We start from the raw sequence: 18,064 nt of genomic DNA, 5'->3' as shown, positions 1-18,064 counted from the left end.
ACTAAAATTAATTTAAATAGCACGGGGCAGACGTCATGAATTTTCCAGTTGTACGTAAATAAAGCCTCATGTGTGTGTGTGTGTGTGTGAAAGAAATTTATTTTACATTTTCAATTTATCTTGCACAAAATCATTCATTTCTCGATATTACCATGATTTTAACACTCTATACAAAACGCACGTTCCGCATCAATAAACCGCTTTATGAGTTTTGAAATCTCGTCCCACGAAAATATACGTATTGTGTATGCAACGATGTAATTTGTTGGCTTTAATAACGTATATGTTTCTCTGGAATATATATTTCAGTCGCTCTTGCACATAACGTTACCGTTACAGATATACATACCTCGTATTGCTGAATCATCGTCGATCTGGAATTTGAGCAAATTGAATCGTCTGGAGAATTTTAGCGTATGCCACAAGTCATCATTAAGACCTTGCCCAGCTGTCAATAACTGAAATAAAAAAATATCTGTTAAATTCTTCAATTCATAAAACAATCTCTTCCTCTTTTTTCTACGTCTTCCTTTTTCAAATATTGTATGTTACAAGTACTTTATTACACCATACAGATTTTATAAGAAAATGTTTAAGTAATTGTAGATATTTGTAAGGAAAATTTAATAATGATAATATGTATTTGCATCATAAAAAATTGTTCTTTCTCTCCTTTTTTTTATTTACTATTTACGAATTTACAGAAACAAAGTCGATGCACGTATATATACAACGAGGTTTCCAATTTTTATTGCATTTTTGCAGCGTCGTGTTGCAATAGGTTTAACGCTATCGATAAACCACCTCTATGAGATGCACGCCATTCGGCCAAGTCCCATAAATCCAAGCAACTCGTCACTATCTGGCACAGTCCCCACTGCAATATACGATATCACGCGTTGTGTGACACCTGACGCACGTTTGTCATCTAACGTCATCTATGCACCGCCGCTATTGCCGTTGAAAATTATTATTATTATCACAAAGCCTACTAATTCATTGTTCAATTCGTGTCAATCGCTAAAAATACATGCTCTATATTTAATACGTACTAGATGTTTAAAAATGGCTTACTATTAAATTTCCATTCAAAAGAACTTAATTTTAACTTCCGTCAGAGTCTTTGTAAGTAAAACGAAATGTGCATTACATGATAAATTGACCTGTTAAACTGGATTGTATTTTTATGGAACTATTTCTTCCTTTGAAACTTTTCTAGCTTTATTTAAATCAAAATCAAGCTCTGCATCAAGTGAAAAATTTAACTTTATGTGACATAGAAAATGTAATAAATGTATAACGTATGTTATGCAGATTTTAAAATTATATAAAATTACTGAGAAAAGATTTCATCAGAATACATTTCATATATATTTTTTAATTTATGTTTAATGTTATTAAAAACAACTATACCAATAAATAACTGGGACAGAAACAATGCGCAAATAATTTTACTCGTTTTTCAACTCAGATTAAATGTCGAATAAAGTAATTAAAATTAAAATAATAGAATGGAAAAATGGAATAGCTATGAATAAATGTATAGTAACTTTTTTAAAATAAAAGTAACAATACAATATCTCAATTAATAAAGTACCTATTTTATCATTATAATTTATACAATACTCTCGCTATAATAAAAAGAATATTAATAAATTATCGAAAATTGCGGATAATCTCGCGGTCAAGAAAAGCTCGCGGTTTGAGAAACCATCGCGATAGAAATCTTCGTTGAAACGTTCTCGAACTTCCCAGGAACTTCGCGGAAATCTGGTTTTCCGTAGACTAATCGTCGAGCGTCGCATTATCGTATCAATTATTCCATCCAATTAACGAGTCCATGTAGGTGCAGAGATTGAAACATTACCGTAAATTACTGTGCGCCTTGTACGCTCGTGCTTATACGCGTGTACTTGTAGATCTGCACGTTGGCTCCTCATTCACGCGCGATACGAGAGTTCCAAATGACTTCGACCCAAGATTGTTAATCCCAGATTAACGCAACACCTATTTAATATCCACAATAATAATGCCATAGTTGGGTCACTGCTTCCCAACTAATTCTCCTCAACGCTTAGACGATCCATAATTCGGGACAGAATTCGGAATTATGTTTCGTATATAACTTTATCAAATTAGAAATTTAATTATCAAAGTGAGAACAATTTGTGATATATTAATTATATATATATATATAAATCTACATCTAATTCTTTTTTTCCATATCCTGTTATTGTTAAATAAATCAATAACGTAATATTTCAGAATATAATACTCGAGAATTGTATGTATAAAGGCTAATGTAAGAGAAGAAAAGAGAAAGAAGTACAAAAAATAAATTGTACATTTATGCATCATCTAATGAAATAGCTGCGAAATCGAATCGGCCGATTTACTGTTCGTTCAACCGGAAGCGTCGCGATTGCAGAATTGCTTATGTATTTCCACGTATATGCGGATGGTACAAGGTAGGAATGGAGTGTTGGAGATTGCGTGAACGAGAGGTTGCAGGATGCATTCAGAAATGCATTTGGCTCCCGGGAAAACGATCGATGGAGCAACACAGAAGCGCTCTTCGCGACCTTGAGATAATACTCTTGCTAAATCTTAAAAATTTTACGAAGATTTATTAATTGTTTAAATTAAGATATTTTATATAAGTATAAAAAAAATATTTTGCTATATTCAACATGACAGTCGTTAAAATTATTTAAATACTTTACTTCATGTAATTTTATTTTACTAAATTGTCTCATCTTTTTTTCTCATCTACTAGAATAGCATTATTTTCGAAAAATGTAAAAAGTTCCTGAATGTTAAGTAAGATAATATATTTAGTTATGAAATCTTTTCTGTCACATTGCCAAAAGAGAGTTAATGTATAGTAAAGCGTGAAAATTATTATATCTTATACTTCGGCAGCAATTGTCGAGAATACGTTTTATGTGTTCAACTTTCCCGTCAAAAAGAATATTCCGTTACATGGAGATGAGAGCCGCCAGCCGTTTACTTGGCGGATGTTGCTGCGGGTGACGTATTAAGTTAACGTCATGACGTCGTTTCGCAACGAGAGAACGATCCACGTCAACTATATCGGGACGACGTTCAACATCGGAGATGCTTCGGGAATGTAAATCCTCATGGACCACGCGAGGCCCTTTAACTTCTGAGCGGATGCTCGTTGACATTAAGTGGATCGAATTTGTCTGAGATAAATCCAATATCTTATCTTTTCAACAACGCGTCCTTATTTGTAATAAGATTTGTTTAAATAAAATTTATAATAAAACATTTACAAAAATCTAGCAATATATTCGGATCTATAAATATTGTGTTAAATCATAAATCGGTAAAATGAGACGTTAGTCGAAAAGACATGAAACAATAATTAATCCGTACATAATTATATTTAAAGCTTACGTAGGTATTTAATGATATCCATAACAGTCTATCGTATTTCACTTCCAAGGAAATGTAAATATTTATAGGAATTCAGAATTAAAGTTTACGTGGGTATTTAATGATATCCATAACGGTCTATCGTATTTCATTTTCAAGGAAATACAAATATTTATATAGGAATTCAGAATTATAAGTTTCTTTATTTTGCAAATAATATAGTCGAGTAATTTAATACTTACCTTTTCTCGATCTCCGATGTGAATCAGCACGTGTGCCTTGCCCTCGTCTAGATAAATCTGCAAGCGATCAGCGCCATTCTCAAAGCTAGTCGCTAATAGAAGGCCGCGCGGTCTCGTCGTTTTGAATCGCACGACAATTTCCTCCGCCTGTGTTCTAGAATCCTCCGGCATCAACGCCGTCATTTGTTGCGTACCATTTAGATGCAATGTCGACGCATCTGTAATAAGCCACAACAACTTGTTACTTACTAAGAACTCATAAATAATCGCGAAGTTCATTCAGTACATAAGTTGCCTTGGACTAGTCGAATTATTTAATGATTAAGTTTTAAGCGTAAATAATTTGTTGTAAAAACAGAAAGCATATCGGAGGCTTGTCTTTTTATTTTGAAACATCAAATCACTTTGAAAAAGTTGCGTAAAAGTATATTTTCACCTTTGCCACAGGTAGGCCCTGTGAAAGACGTATTAGTGCAATCGCAGTGAAATCGATTCCACCCTTCAAGGCAAACGCTACGGTGCATACATGGGTTCGAAGAACAATGCGAGGCTTGCATGTGACATGCGGGTCTTACTGCACCTGCAAAATACATGCACAATCGTGAAATATTAAAGAATCAACTTGATGCAAGCAAGAGTACACCTTAATAATATCTATAATTTAATTTTTCTCATTTGTTTTCCATTTAAATGTTTCCACACAGAAATCAACTAATTTTTATATTTTGTCAAAAATGCATTTCCGAATTCTTATATAATAATCAAAAATACTGATCGTATGTTTGATCGGGAAATTGGAAAAAATATAATAATTAAACATCACGCCTGCCAGACGTTGAATATACTGCAATATCTACTTTTTTCCAATAATAAAAAAAAATCATATCTCCACTCGCCCTGTATAAATATTAGTAATACTGTACGCCGCAGGATGTTTTTAGTAACAAATAGTTAACAAACATGGTTATCTCGTGTAGGACAGAATAATATTTAGTTTCAACAGTAACTATGGTTTGATTGTTACTTTAATTACGTTATTTCAAATCTATCTTACATCTGTGTTCAAATAATCGTGTTATGTTGATTTAAAGACATTCAATTTGTAATTGCAATTAAATATCGACAAATAACAAATAATAAAATCTTGAAAAGTAATTTTATAACTGTTACGTAAATTTCGTACTTTTTGAAATTGATTACGAATCATTCTTTTTCGGTAAACATCATCTAAGATGGTTTCCTTATTATCTTATAGGAATAAATGTTGAAATTCAATTCGCTTACCCGAATCTTGTTGTTGCGCGTATCCTGCGATGTCTATTGGATTTCCATTAATGACGAGATCTCTCATGCAGCCCACGTAGCCTTGTCGAAGGGCGCCCGTCCACAAAACGGGTGGAACAGTTAAAGGCGCAAAAGGTGCGCCCACACCACCGATATACAACAAGCCATCCAAGTCTAATTGCGTGGAATCTCCTGCCATTAAATTAATTGTATTATTAATATATGTTAAAAAACTGTGTTATAGTTTTTTATGTATCATCAAATTGGAAATTTATTTAAATATTTAACACTATATCATATATGTATGTATAATAATAAGTATATGTATATATTTATTTAAATATTTAAAATAATACACAAAAATTGTTGTGCATTGTTCGATATGATGTAGTCTTAAAAGTACAGAGGGAACTATAATTAAGAAAAACTAATTAAACAATTAACCAACATTTTCAAAGCTTTAAAAGAAATTTTAATTATTTTTAATAATTATCGGAACAGAGCAAATAATGAATAAAAATCTATCAAAAATCTAACAATCTATGTAGCGCGTCGTTCATATTTAGCGTACACGATAAATCAATTAAGACTGGCATTTAATAAATTGCAAAAATGTATATGCTGTGACACAAACATCAATGTTTAATTAATATCGATCCCGAACTTTTCTGGAGCGTCAAATAAATTGAATAAATTCAATGTTTTCTGACATTATTGGTCTAACGCTTATTTCCAACATATTTTGATATATTGAAACTTTTATGTAATAAAACTTAAGAAAACAAATATAATAACATAGAGATATATATATGTATATATAATACAGAAAGCAATGAATTTAGTACTTTTGACACATCTACATCCCACACTACGTTTTCTCTTATATTATTCCCCTTGTTCACAAATGTAGATTTTGTTTTCCTTTGCATCGCGGTTAAACAAATTATTTCGTAGAGAACGTAGAAAACCAAAGATCTTTTTCTGCGCTCAGTAGTGATCCGCGTTATTTGCTCGCGGTTTTACAAGGGCGCAAGGACGGAATTGCTTCAAGCTACGTTGGTATGATTCAAAGGAGAGTTTTGTCGGCGAATTAACCGTCCGTGTAATTCGGCTAACCGCGACAGGCTCTAGTCGTGGTAAGATGAAAACGGTGACAGTCTGACTAAAGTTGTAAATTTATCTCGCGAATGTTCGGTGAGAGAGAGCAGAAAGAGAGACAGACAAATATACATATATGTATAAATAAAGAGATTGGGAAAAAACGGAGAAATTTATAGCATTGTGAAATAATTTTCCTCAAGCAACAAAATTCAATATACTATGTAATGAATGAAACGTGACAAATAAATCAATTAATAAAGTATAGGTTTATTGGACGTATGTATTTCATTAACGTACATATCTAATAATTTCATAATATTCCTTTATGGAGTATTAATCTATTGCTAAAATATGGTATAAACATTTTTTAATTATCTGATTCAAAAAAATTATTTTTAATATAAAAATATATTATTTAATTTGATTTTTAACGTGTAGTAGGTAATGGTAAATTGTCCGCATAGTCTGGAAAAAAATTGAGAGAAAAATATAGAAAGCTAGAGTGTAGAAAAAAGTTGCTGATGAGCGGTAGAATTAACAGGAAAGCGGAAACAAATGAATAACTTACAATTAGTCCTTCGCTCGGCAAATTTTGGAAAAAAAAAGTATCACTGTCTGTATGTAATGTATACTTTATCTGTTAATTAATGGTTCTAGACAGTCAGTCGAATAAGGCAAAAAATAACGTTACCAGAAAATCATAAATTAGAAAATGTTAAAATATGCATGTATATACGAGTATGTATACCTTATGTAACGAGAATAGAAAAAATTTAATTGTTCAATTCAGCCGGGTAGATGTTTTATTGAAATGATGAGTAATTGAAAAGTAAACTATATATATCATTGTCGTATGACGCATGTTTCTTTTTTCCTAAATACGATATTATTTTAATTATAAGAATATATGCGTATATATTTATTGCAATTAAAATATGCGTACACAAGCTGTCTGGAATCCATCGGATACGCTTTTTGTTGTATAGATTCTAATGGCCAAATTAAAATAAATGTTTTCTATCTAAATATATGCATTGTTATGACACTTATATTGTGTTTATATAGTTAATAATTAAAAATTCTTTCTAATAATCTACGGATTAAGATTTATGGTAGATATTTTATTTTGTACAGAATATAGATTGATAAATTAAAGTATATATTAAAAATTTTCTTTTTGTTTTATTACTTGCTAATTAATGTTCTTTATTTTTTAAGCGATCTTTCTATATCTTGCTGTTGATACCATATACTGGTTTTCACAAATTCATTAAATTTTTTTCTTTAAAATAAGTCGGTGACAATAAGCACTACATAGTAACATCTTCAGCAAGCCTAAGTCATCGTTACCTGCGGAAGGATATATGGATCCTTGCTGTCTCAATGAAATTCTTTTTATCATTTTTGCGGTATCGTTCACGTGTTTGCGACCGTACATACGTAGTGCTTTATCACTTAGTCGCGGCACGGTGAGTAAATTCTGGACACACCGCGGTCCACCGACATAAACGGTGAACTGAGCGAGCCGAGCCACTCATAATTCAGAGTTACACGCTCGAGGACACTTATCTGCCAGACCGGGTTAGACACTTTATGTATACGGTGAGATAGCTCTTTTTGAAAAACTGCTACTGCACGCATAAATACGCTGCGATAGACATCAGCAATTTATCGATACAGTTTTAAGAGCGATAGTTTATTTTCCGAAAATATAAATACTTTTATAAGATAATTAGGTGATTATCAATGCAAATCAGTCATTTGATTTCTTTATGTATCCATCTGAGATATCTCCACAATAAAAACTATTATTATTATTAATATATTAGTTACTTTTTATTTAATAGTATTTGAGAACATTATGAATATGGATTTAATACATAATTTTCTTAAAAAAAAAAAAAAAAAAGTAAAAATCATCGAATCAATATCAAACTAAGTAAGCTTATTTGTAACAGTATTTATAAAAAATAAAGATTTTTTAATTAATATAATGCTCTTTCATCTGCGGGTTTTTGATAGAATTGCATATTTAAAGATTTGTAAAGAACAGTTATTAAAAAAAGAAAACGTTGTTAAATAGTATCTATACGAAACGTGCAGCGATCGGGGTGTAAAGAGTTGCGTGGCTGCACCAGTTCAAATTCACTCAGCACACGTATCAAATTTTATTTGATTGCTACCCTCTTCGGAAGGCAATGACAAACCATTTTTGTCATGCATTAAGAGACTAGTACTCCCAACCTAATAGATCGTTCAAAAATGACGTTAAAAACTACAGGCCCCGAATATTAGTGAATATATACAGAAAAAAGAGGTATATTTTATTCTATAAAATATTCATTCTATCAACACATTTCGTATAAAACAATATTTTACAATTCACATTTTTTCACTGCTGAGAAATAAAAATTCCAGGTTATTATTCCCGAATTAATAATCTTGCAAACGCGAATAGTTCTACTACTATTTTTTTTATATCAATATTATCTTCTTATACAATTGTAATTACAATACACGTTTTCTATTCTATAAAGTGTTTTTGCATGTAAAAAAAGCTATAATATTTTTCATTACCTGGCGTACGAAACTCGACTATGTTGCTGTCGACAGTGACTCGAATTTCTCTTTCGACTCTCCTCAGGACAACGTCGTGCCAAGTGCCATCATCCACGCGTGTTTTTGACGACTTTACTTTAACGGGACCGCTCCCGAGATCGGCGTGCGTATAAAGATATCCACCAAGAATCTCGAAAGCAAACAGATCTTCCTGTAATAAATGAAAATAGTCCATTTATTACGATATTGCCACTTCAAACGTAAAATAAATCGTTTCTGCCTGCGCACAAGTTTTCTACAAATACGTCAATATATTATTCTTATTATTTAATAGATTTTGTAATGAAGATTTATTTAATTGATAAATAATATTATCAATTTAATAAATTATATATATATATATATTTAGGTATACTTTGTGTAAAGAAACAATAGAATAGAAAGTGTTTTTTAAATATTTAGTGAATTGTAGCCGAATGTGAGATTTATATTTTTCAGCTGTGTTTAAAATAAAGGACGCTCATTGTCGTAATTTATTGAGTTTCTGTTATTCTGGATAGATGGATGAAGATATATTATGTCGGCGTATCGTTGGTGTTAATGGGATTACAAAATAAATGAAGATGTATTGGCTTAAATTTACTAACCATCGGAAAAGACTTGTCAACTGTGTTAAATAACGTTTGATAAATGTCATTAGAATGATTCACATCTTTTAAATTTTATAGTCTATAATTAGTCTTCTGTTAGATTTAATAAAAATGTATATATAATACAAAATATATAATTACATAAATATTTAAATTACACACATTTAATTCTAGAAATTAATTATTATTCATTAATTCATTTCTCCATAATAAATATAATAATAAATCTAAATTTAATAATATATATATATATATATAAATTTATGTTTTAAAAAGAGTATAGATATTTGATATTTTGAAAACGTCTCAGAATATCAAGTAATCATCAAACTCAGACGCAAAGGTCGCTGACCGCCAGAATTCATTGATCGTCGGAGTGTCACAGGAGGGTGAAATTGTACATCGATAATTAAATTACTGTTAGTCGAGTGTGTAACCGCGACTGAAATGAGTTTTGGGACAAAACTCATTTCAAAAGTGGCTTGTTATTTTGAAAAACGTTTTTAGTAGCCAATAATTGTTGAACGTGTAATCGCACTTTGACAGGCACATTTGGTTTCATTGTCCCAAGCTCTTCTGTATTGTTTCACTTTTTTTTGCGTAACATATTAATTGTGTTTGTAAAAGTATTAAGTGAAAACTTTTATATTTTATTATCCTTTTAATTTTCTCGTTACAATGATTATTTTAATGAAAAGGAAAAGCTGAAGGATATACATACCCTCGTTTGCGCTCCGCTGCGGCTGTACATAATCAATCCGTTGGGCTCGTTCGTACGAATTTTGAAGGATATAGTCCCGGTCTTGGCGGCTTTCCAGGGTGGCAGAACCTGAAACAAATGAGACAGATGGTTTCTACTACGTCGCTTTGGGGCCTAAGGAGAAAAAGAAGCGGTGTGGAAGAAGCCGCGTCGTCCTCGAGGAGAATGGACGAGCTAGCCTTGTCGTGCCCAGCATCCGCAATCTCTACGTGCAATCTTACGAATCCGCCATTCATCATAAAGCTCTTGAAAGAATCAGATCACTCGTTTAGGCATGAGTGATGGCGGGTGAAATCATCGCAACCAGTATAATAATGGCTTGCAGTGACGATCACGGACGTTTATGTGCTTATTTAAAATGTTACAAGTCGATATCTTAAATTTATAATTTTTTTAAAAATAGTCGTCACTATGGATTCAATCGATGCAAATTACAAAATGTGGGTAACTATAATTAATATCTATTTTAAAATGTTCTAATTTTTCTTAAAAGATTTCGACTGCAGTTCTATTTCTACTTTAAAACTGATAATGTGACGATAATCTTAATTACATGTAAATGAAATTACATTTGCATATATATATGACACAGCAGATTTTTATAAATAAATTATTCTAAGCCGCTAGAAACATAATTCATACGCATGCACGCACACTTACACACTTATATAGTTTACATACCTTCAGATATCAATATAAAATAATATTCTTTTTATTTTTTTCCTACATAAAATATAGGTTTCTTTTTATGTTTTCCAATATACCTATTGCATCCAATTTTTCAAATAGAAATATTTGCCTGTTGCACTTTTATCAAATACAATAGCAATTCTTTTATCAACCGCGCGTCTAGTGAGAATTTTTTTCCGAGAAACAAAATATTTCAAACGGAAGTATCTTTTTTTTTTACACGCAATACTTGTTACAGCGACTGTTTAAAGAATCAACAATGCCCGAGCAACGTGCATTTCTACCCGTAAACGAAATAAAGAATAAAAAAATGTGTCTTTGGCAGTCCCAAGTATGAAACTCATTTCGCGCGCCAACAGTTTGCGAAATAATAGAACGTTGACAAACATGCGTGAAGAAAAATCCGAGAAAATCACAGAATTGCTGCCGTATAGTGAAGCGAGCGATATACATCCACACATACACGTACTCACACACAGAATGTCCCAACGAAATCGGAGAAAACAAGAAAAAAAAATATGTTGTATTCTGTACGAGCAGCATCGCGCAAAGACCGGAAATAGTCGGTCGAAATACAGGGTTGCGCGTTCGTAGATTGCGCGCGGGGTGTATGTGTATAGCCGTTTCCGTATTCGCGAGAATGAACTCTGTATCCGAATTTAAGCGTTTTGAAAGCGTTTTGTTTATCCAGCAATCATCTCTTATAGATTTTATAACCTATAAGAAACAAATTGCAATAAGTTATCTCTCACATTTGCTTAAAATTAAATTACCTTTACATTTTTATTTCTAATTGTATGATAATTTGTGAACGTTTTAAATATTTTTAACTATCGGTATGTAATATTATTATCTCTGACGTAACATTTATTGTTTACAAAGCATTTTGTTTTCTTGCAATCTTATCTGGTAATCTCCAAAACATTTAAAAGATTCAAAGTTTCTTTTGGCGAATGTAAACTCTCTTAATTAAATTAGATAAAAATACTTTGTTTTTCTTTTATAACGTAAGACATTTTGTTGTTTTTTAAAGCATTTTATTTATAATAGTTTATTTATTTCATTACCGAGTGTAAATTTCGGATTTGATCTCGTAGAGTAGTGTTTGAACGCTTAAGTACTGTAAGTTTCATTCTTTCTTTATCGTTCATTATAAGCAGGGGGAAGATAAAATATATCGCATAAAATGTCCAAACCAAACATAGTCAGAGAATAACATCTCGACAAATACAGTACGTCGAATAGAAAAACAAATGAGGCGGGTAAAGAATAAAATGCATCGACCATAAATCTGCGTATCGTCTTTTCTCGCATAAAATCCTGTGTATCTCCTTTATTCGATTTCGCGAACAATCAATGCAGCTGATAGAAAAGTGTACGACGTGCCACATTATCCGCTTTGACAGTCAAAAGTGATGCAGCCGTATTTAAAGTCGCGCGACGTTATACGGTCAGGTGCGCTCTCTGAATAATGCAGAGCACGCCTAACCGCTATGAATCAGCATCAGACGAAATGGGTCTTCCCGTTGTAGCTCATACTTCTTCTCTATCTTTTCAGCTCCGTAAAGATTTAACATAAGCAACCGCAAGATGCTGTCGTAAGAATACGTCTGTTTTTCGCGTTTTTCGTGTCAAATATTTTTCTGCTTTATTTTCTGAAAGAGACAATTTTACGTATACAAGCCAACAATTCGAGAACATTTTTTTTAAATTGACATATTTGGGATTACTTATTCAAATATCTATAAAAATACGTTTTTTATATAACAATTCTTTAGATCTAATAACTGTTATTCGATCTGAAGAATTATTACTATTTAAAAAATACATCGTTATAAATATTTAAATAAGTAATCCCAAAATGTATCGATTTTTGATCTAAAGAGAATTACTGTTTATAAAGCACATTGTTATGAATATTTGAATAAGTAATTTCAAAAATGTCAATTTTTAGATAGTGCTTCCAAACTTTTTACCTAAAGTTATGTCCTTCTCTTATTATTTTTGCGTAATTAAGTGCGGATTTACTTTTACGAAACGCTGATTATTCAGTTCGATAATTTCAAGCTGTTATTTAATTATATACAGATATAATTCATATTCGCATATATTCATCAAACTACAGAGAGGTATTAATATAATGAATCTATAGAAAATGTAAAAATAAAAATAAATTCGCATTTGAGAAAGTAAGGGTGCAGATATAATTATTTATAAACTACCAAGAGAAACCACATTTATACCAAGAGAAGATCAACATTTAAAAAGCAATGACGTCGAAATAGCACAACAAGCGACTTCTCTTTTGCAATTAGAACTAAAACAACGGCCGAATAAAGAGGCATTGCCTGTTTTGTGAGAGATCATAATTAAATGAGGCACCTCGCGAGATTTATTCGCAATCTGAAAGAGTCGTCAGAGAAACTGCATTTCTGGTTTTCTTCCTTTTTTTCCTTCCTTTATTTTTAGCTCAAACGCCGTACAGTAATTAGGCCACTCGTACAGGCCATCTGCAGAACAAAGAACGACCAGCAATATTTTCCGTCCGAAACAGAAATGGACAAAGGATTTCATCCGTCGCCGTTAATCAACGTCTGATGAGATGGCTACGGTTCAACTCGATCCTACCATGTCGCTCAAATACTTGGCTCTACGTGTATTTAAATTCAGAGATAAACGGTGCGTCCGTTTCAAAGCACAAAGCACATGACCTAAATACCTAAAATAAGGGTGGCGTGTTAACATTTTCTTAATAAAAAAAAAAAAAGAGAAGAAAAATCAGAAAAATTGCCCGTTCGTTTTGCCGACAACTCTTTCAGATTGTAAATACAATTTCTTTTTTTCCTACGATATAGAATATGCATTAAAAAGGAACAGTTCTCTATTTTTAATTTGAGAAAGAAGTGCACTTAGTAACGGATATGCTGTGTGTCATATCCTAACTGTAAAAGCCACGATTTGAGAAAAGGGAGAAGGGAATATGCGACATGGTAGGAAGAATAAATAACAAGTCTCGTTACCGAGAGTTTTCGGTCCGGCTTTCCATCCAGGGAAATTAGCCCCACTGTCATGAAACTCCAATTACACTCGTGCCTCCAGTGTCTGCACGAAATCCGCGTATTCCCCGGACATCCGAATTTCAGCAGAGAAGAATTTCGAGTGGAATAAATAAATATATTTCTTTTTAAGCAGCACAGAACACACGATGTAACAGATAAATGATCAAAAAGCGATTCAAACGATATTAAAATGATCTCCGCGGTTTTCTCAACTCCGACCTAAAAATTTGTTACTAAAATACTTGGAACATTACTTGGTGCATCAGTATAGAGATTCCGAAGTGTCTGAAATACCAAAAGTCCGCGAGATTGATACTGCCCGCAGAAGCATCCACACGCAAACGGAAAAACTTTTTCCAATTTCACCTTTGGGAACGAACCCGTAACTCGCCGCGAGACTCGAGACGGTTATCTTGAACCTAGAAACTTCTCCTGCAATACGAAGAAGAAAACGGGTTCTATGCATGATTTTCCTCTACATGTGTGGAAATTCTACGCGAGAACAATAAAACGATCGTTACAGTTTTAGTATAGACACTGGCGCGCGTCTAATCAAGTTAATATTGGCACAGCCAATTTAAAATCCCAATTATTATTAAGTATCAATGATCATACACGATCTGGTATTTTTTTTACGTTCTGTATCTTTAAATGATTTTTGTATGTAAAATTATCCTGTTTCTTGGATCACCCCGTCAATGCATGTATAAACGCGGAATCTCATTCACTTTAATACTCCTGCATCAATATTCGATGTGCCGCACTGCAACGTCTGCAGTAATACCATCTGAATAACAATAAATATTTCGGGTGAAATACGTAGTCAACGGATCTTGCGCAAATATCTAGGAATCAAGCAGGTTCGTAATTATTAATTGCGCGGTTGTCGAAGAAACAGGAAATCACAAAATTTCACAGACCGAACAATCGGTGGTAAAAAGATCTATGATGGCAACGAAATATAACTACGGTAAATCTCTTTTAAGTTTCATGGCAATCTTCCTAAATTTTTTCCCTTGAAGAATCGCCGGGATCGATCTCGGACGACTTGTTCTCGGGTACCATATCCTCGGGATACTCTTCTTTGGATACTTCTTACGTTCTTCCGCCGTAGCGAATATCTCTCCGAACAACAATTCCGAAGAACGCGGCGGAGTACGGTACTTCACCGGTATATCTCTTTTGTTCATTCTGGAACTTTTTTTTATTCTCACTTTCAACAAGTTTCCGGAAGACACGCGTTACTGTCGAGAGTGGCTTTCAACGGTAATCCGCCTTAACAAACTGACTGCCGGGCTATGATCCGGAACGCGATCACTTTATGATCGATAGCATCATTTTATCAACTACTAAATTTGAGTGTTACAATAATATTACGCGTAAAACATATAATTTGTGCAATTTGCATAATTGTATGAATTATTGATTGTCCGATTATTATCAGCCGATATATAAATTAACAATCACCAGCAATCGGAAATGATACGTACATCCGAATATATTCTGCACGAAAATGAGTGTAATCGTATAAGTTATATAAATTTTCATAACAGCATTTAAATAATATCCGCAAGCTATTATATGTTCCAAGGAATGTTTCGATTGCTTCTTCAGTTGGAATATCATACACAATAAAAGACACACATTTTATATCTCTGTTAAAATCGGTTGATTATTTCATTTGAAATTTTTATATTAAATTTGAATTTTTAACAATTCTATAGTGTCAAAACGATAGAGTTTATGAGTAAACAAATTATAAAATAAATGGTTTTTGTCAATTATTAGTGGTGTCTTTTAATTGCGCGACGTCTTCTGTGTCCGACTCCTCTATTGCCTTTTATCCCCTCCAATTTGTTTTTGAATTACAAGGAGTCTTAATTGAGTTTATTATTATAAGATATAAACAAATTATGTAAAATTATATATTTAAAAATGTAAATTCTAAGATAAATAAATAAAATGTTAATACATTATAAAGAATGTTACTGAAAAAAATATGTTTTTAGATATAGCTTCCAATTATGTTAGTGTTTCATTTTCTGTTTCATTTAATATTCTTATGTAATGTTTCTTACTTCCTAATGCATTAATCTTAAATTAACACAAAAAATTTAGTAAACCGTTTAAAACACGTGAAATATGATAAATTTCATAGAAATTTTTCAGTTGTATACAATATTAATCGTATTAACGGTAGTGAACGTGTCAATAAGTTTTTGCCAATATTTATGGTACTAGATCAATTATAAAAAAAATTGTGTCAGCATATGAACACATGTCACGTCCCGTTCACGGATGCATAGACTCGATCATGAATCTCGTTACATTTTGAGATTCCTCGAGAATTGCATGGAAACCGGATATCTCATTCGACCAGGACAGCCGCGCCGAGAAATTCATCTCCAGTTAGTCCTCTGCACAAAGTGGCGCTTCGTCGAGGATATTTCATCCTGAAACTGGCTACACCCTCCATTCACCCTACTGTCTGCCTGCTACGCCTCGCCTTTTCCATGAAACTCTCGACCGAGCAGACGATCAATTAGAAAAGTTAAATTACTTTCTGAAATAAATTATTTACTAATCCACCGGTGACGCCCTTTCTTATGCCCCTTTCATTTTACGGTTCACCAATTCTCTAGAATCCCCGCGTCTGTCAGCGAATGTCAATTATGATTAAGCGGGTTTTATGGCAAGTGTTGTCGATTAGCTTTTACCGCGGGCACTTTGACTGTTTCGAAGTAGTATTTCGGAGAGAAATCTTTTCTTCGTGCGACACGGAAAGGAAATCGTAAAAGTTTATACGTATATTAAAAAATTAACAAAACGACTCAAATGCAGTAAACTGTACGATATTGCGGAAAGTTTCGTAGTTGAAAGTCTAGAGTTATTTAGTCACTTACGACAACGCTGTTCTCGACTCTCACTCGCAGCTTGTCAACAAAATAGAAAAAAAAAGTGTTTGCAGGTTTGATAAAGGAGAAAAACATGTCCGGCACAGTCCAGAAAGGTAAATAGACAACCTGTTGTGCGAGGCAGGTAGGTCGTGTCCACGTGGGAATACCTGCCAACCATCTGATTGCGTTACACGACCCACGAGGATTTCCAGCGAATGGAAATGTGTCAGCGCGCAGGCAATATCGGGAGCTATCGGATAACATGTCGGAACGTCTCCTTCTTGGCGAACCGATTCTGACGGATTAAGGTCGCCTGGTATACATATACGCGTTGGTTGGCTGATTAGTTTCCCCAACTACGTCAACGTGAATCGCCGCCTCGGCGTACCCCATCTAAACTAATCGTCGCGCTCTCCCGATTATATGCCGAGTTATTTCGTCCTGACTGTGTACATTGCGAAGTTAATTATGCCGGACTAGCTCTAAATACAGCCTCTCTCAATCATCAAGCTTGTTGTTTATTTTGAGGAATGTGTCGCAACTTTTATTAAAAGAATTTCACAGAGCATGATTCATATACAGTACTTATTATCTTTTCAGTTAATGCGACGCGTATTAAACTTTTTTAAATTATAAATTAAAATTATCAAATATCATTTGGACTGCTCGTGGACAGAATGATTCGAATAGTAATTAAAGGTATAACTGATGAAAATGACGTGCGTGGAATGCAAGCAATAAACGTTACACTTTGATGTAACATGTATCAATTTATAATGATACTCGGAATATACGCGATTGGCGGTTCAATTATCCGCTATTTTAAACGTCACACGTGACAGCCTTTGTACATATTAATTCACGTTCTGTGTTTGCCTGTCGAGCTTCGAGTAAAGCTATCCAGAGTTCAGAAACCGCAAGCTGCTTCCTGCAAGCTACTCCTGAGTCTGATGCGCGAAACGTTATAGCCCGGCTTACAACCGCAGTAACTGTGTCGTGCTCCGTAACACGGTGGCTTTGTTAAAAGTCAAGTGTTTACGTTCAGGGCTCGTATCCCGCCTCAAAAGATCCATTAAATGATCTCTCACCTGCAAACTCCATCGACGATGAAGAGCAGGTCCACGCGAGCGATCAAGAATCCTGAAATACATCGTAAACAACTCGAGAAGAATCGGTAAAGGGAAAGAAACGGGACTTGTAAAATTTCGAAGTACAGGAGATTTTTTTTTTAGTTCTTTTTAACATTCGAGCATTGATTAACAGGAAAGTAGAAATTGGATATACGATACTTTACCATAAAGTTCCTTTTAAACGATCTATATTACAATATAAATCGCGGTAGAATTTAGATCAAAACTATACATAGATATATAAGTATCATAGATATAACTCCGATATGTCATGTAATAGAAAAACTAAATAT

General features: G+C 33.2%; 1 protein-coding gene across 1 annotated transcript in view; it reads right to left on the bottom strand.

Annotated features, from left to right (window-relative positions):
* Nrx-1 (neurexin 1) overlaps nt 1–18,064 on the bottom strand; it is a 246,604-nt gene that overhangs the window by 52,603 nt on the left and 175,937 nt on the right. The window contains exons 9-14 of the mRNA XM_018543777.1: nt 9,957–10,064; nt 8,604–8,796; nt 4,926–5,117; nt 4,078–4,221; nt 3,642–3,859; nt 350–458 (exon numbers count right to left, since the gene is read on the bottom strand). Coding sequence (XP_018399279.1) covers nt 350–458; nt 3,642–3,859; nt 4,078–4,221; nt 4,926–5,117; nt 8,604–8,796; nt 9,957–10,064 — 964 coding nt within the window. The remainder of the gene's footprint in view (nt 1–349; nt 459–3,641; nt 3,860–4,077; nt 4,222–4,925; nt 5,118–8,603; nt 8,797–9,956; nt 10,065–18,064) is intronic.

Source organism: Cyphomyrmex costatus, unplaced genomic scaffold (genome assembly GCF_001594065.2).
Source record: "Cyphomyrmex costatus isolate MS0001 unplaced genomic scaffold, Ccosl1.0 scaffold398, whole genome shotgun sequence".
Taxonomy (NCBI): domain Eukaryota; kingdom Metazoa; phylum Arthropoda; class Insecta; order Hymenoptera; family Formicidae; genus Cyphomyrmex; species Cyphomyrmex costatus.
This window is presented reverse-complemented; position numbering and strand designations above follow the sequence as displayed.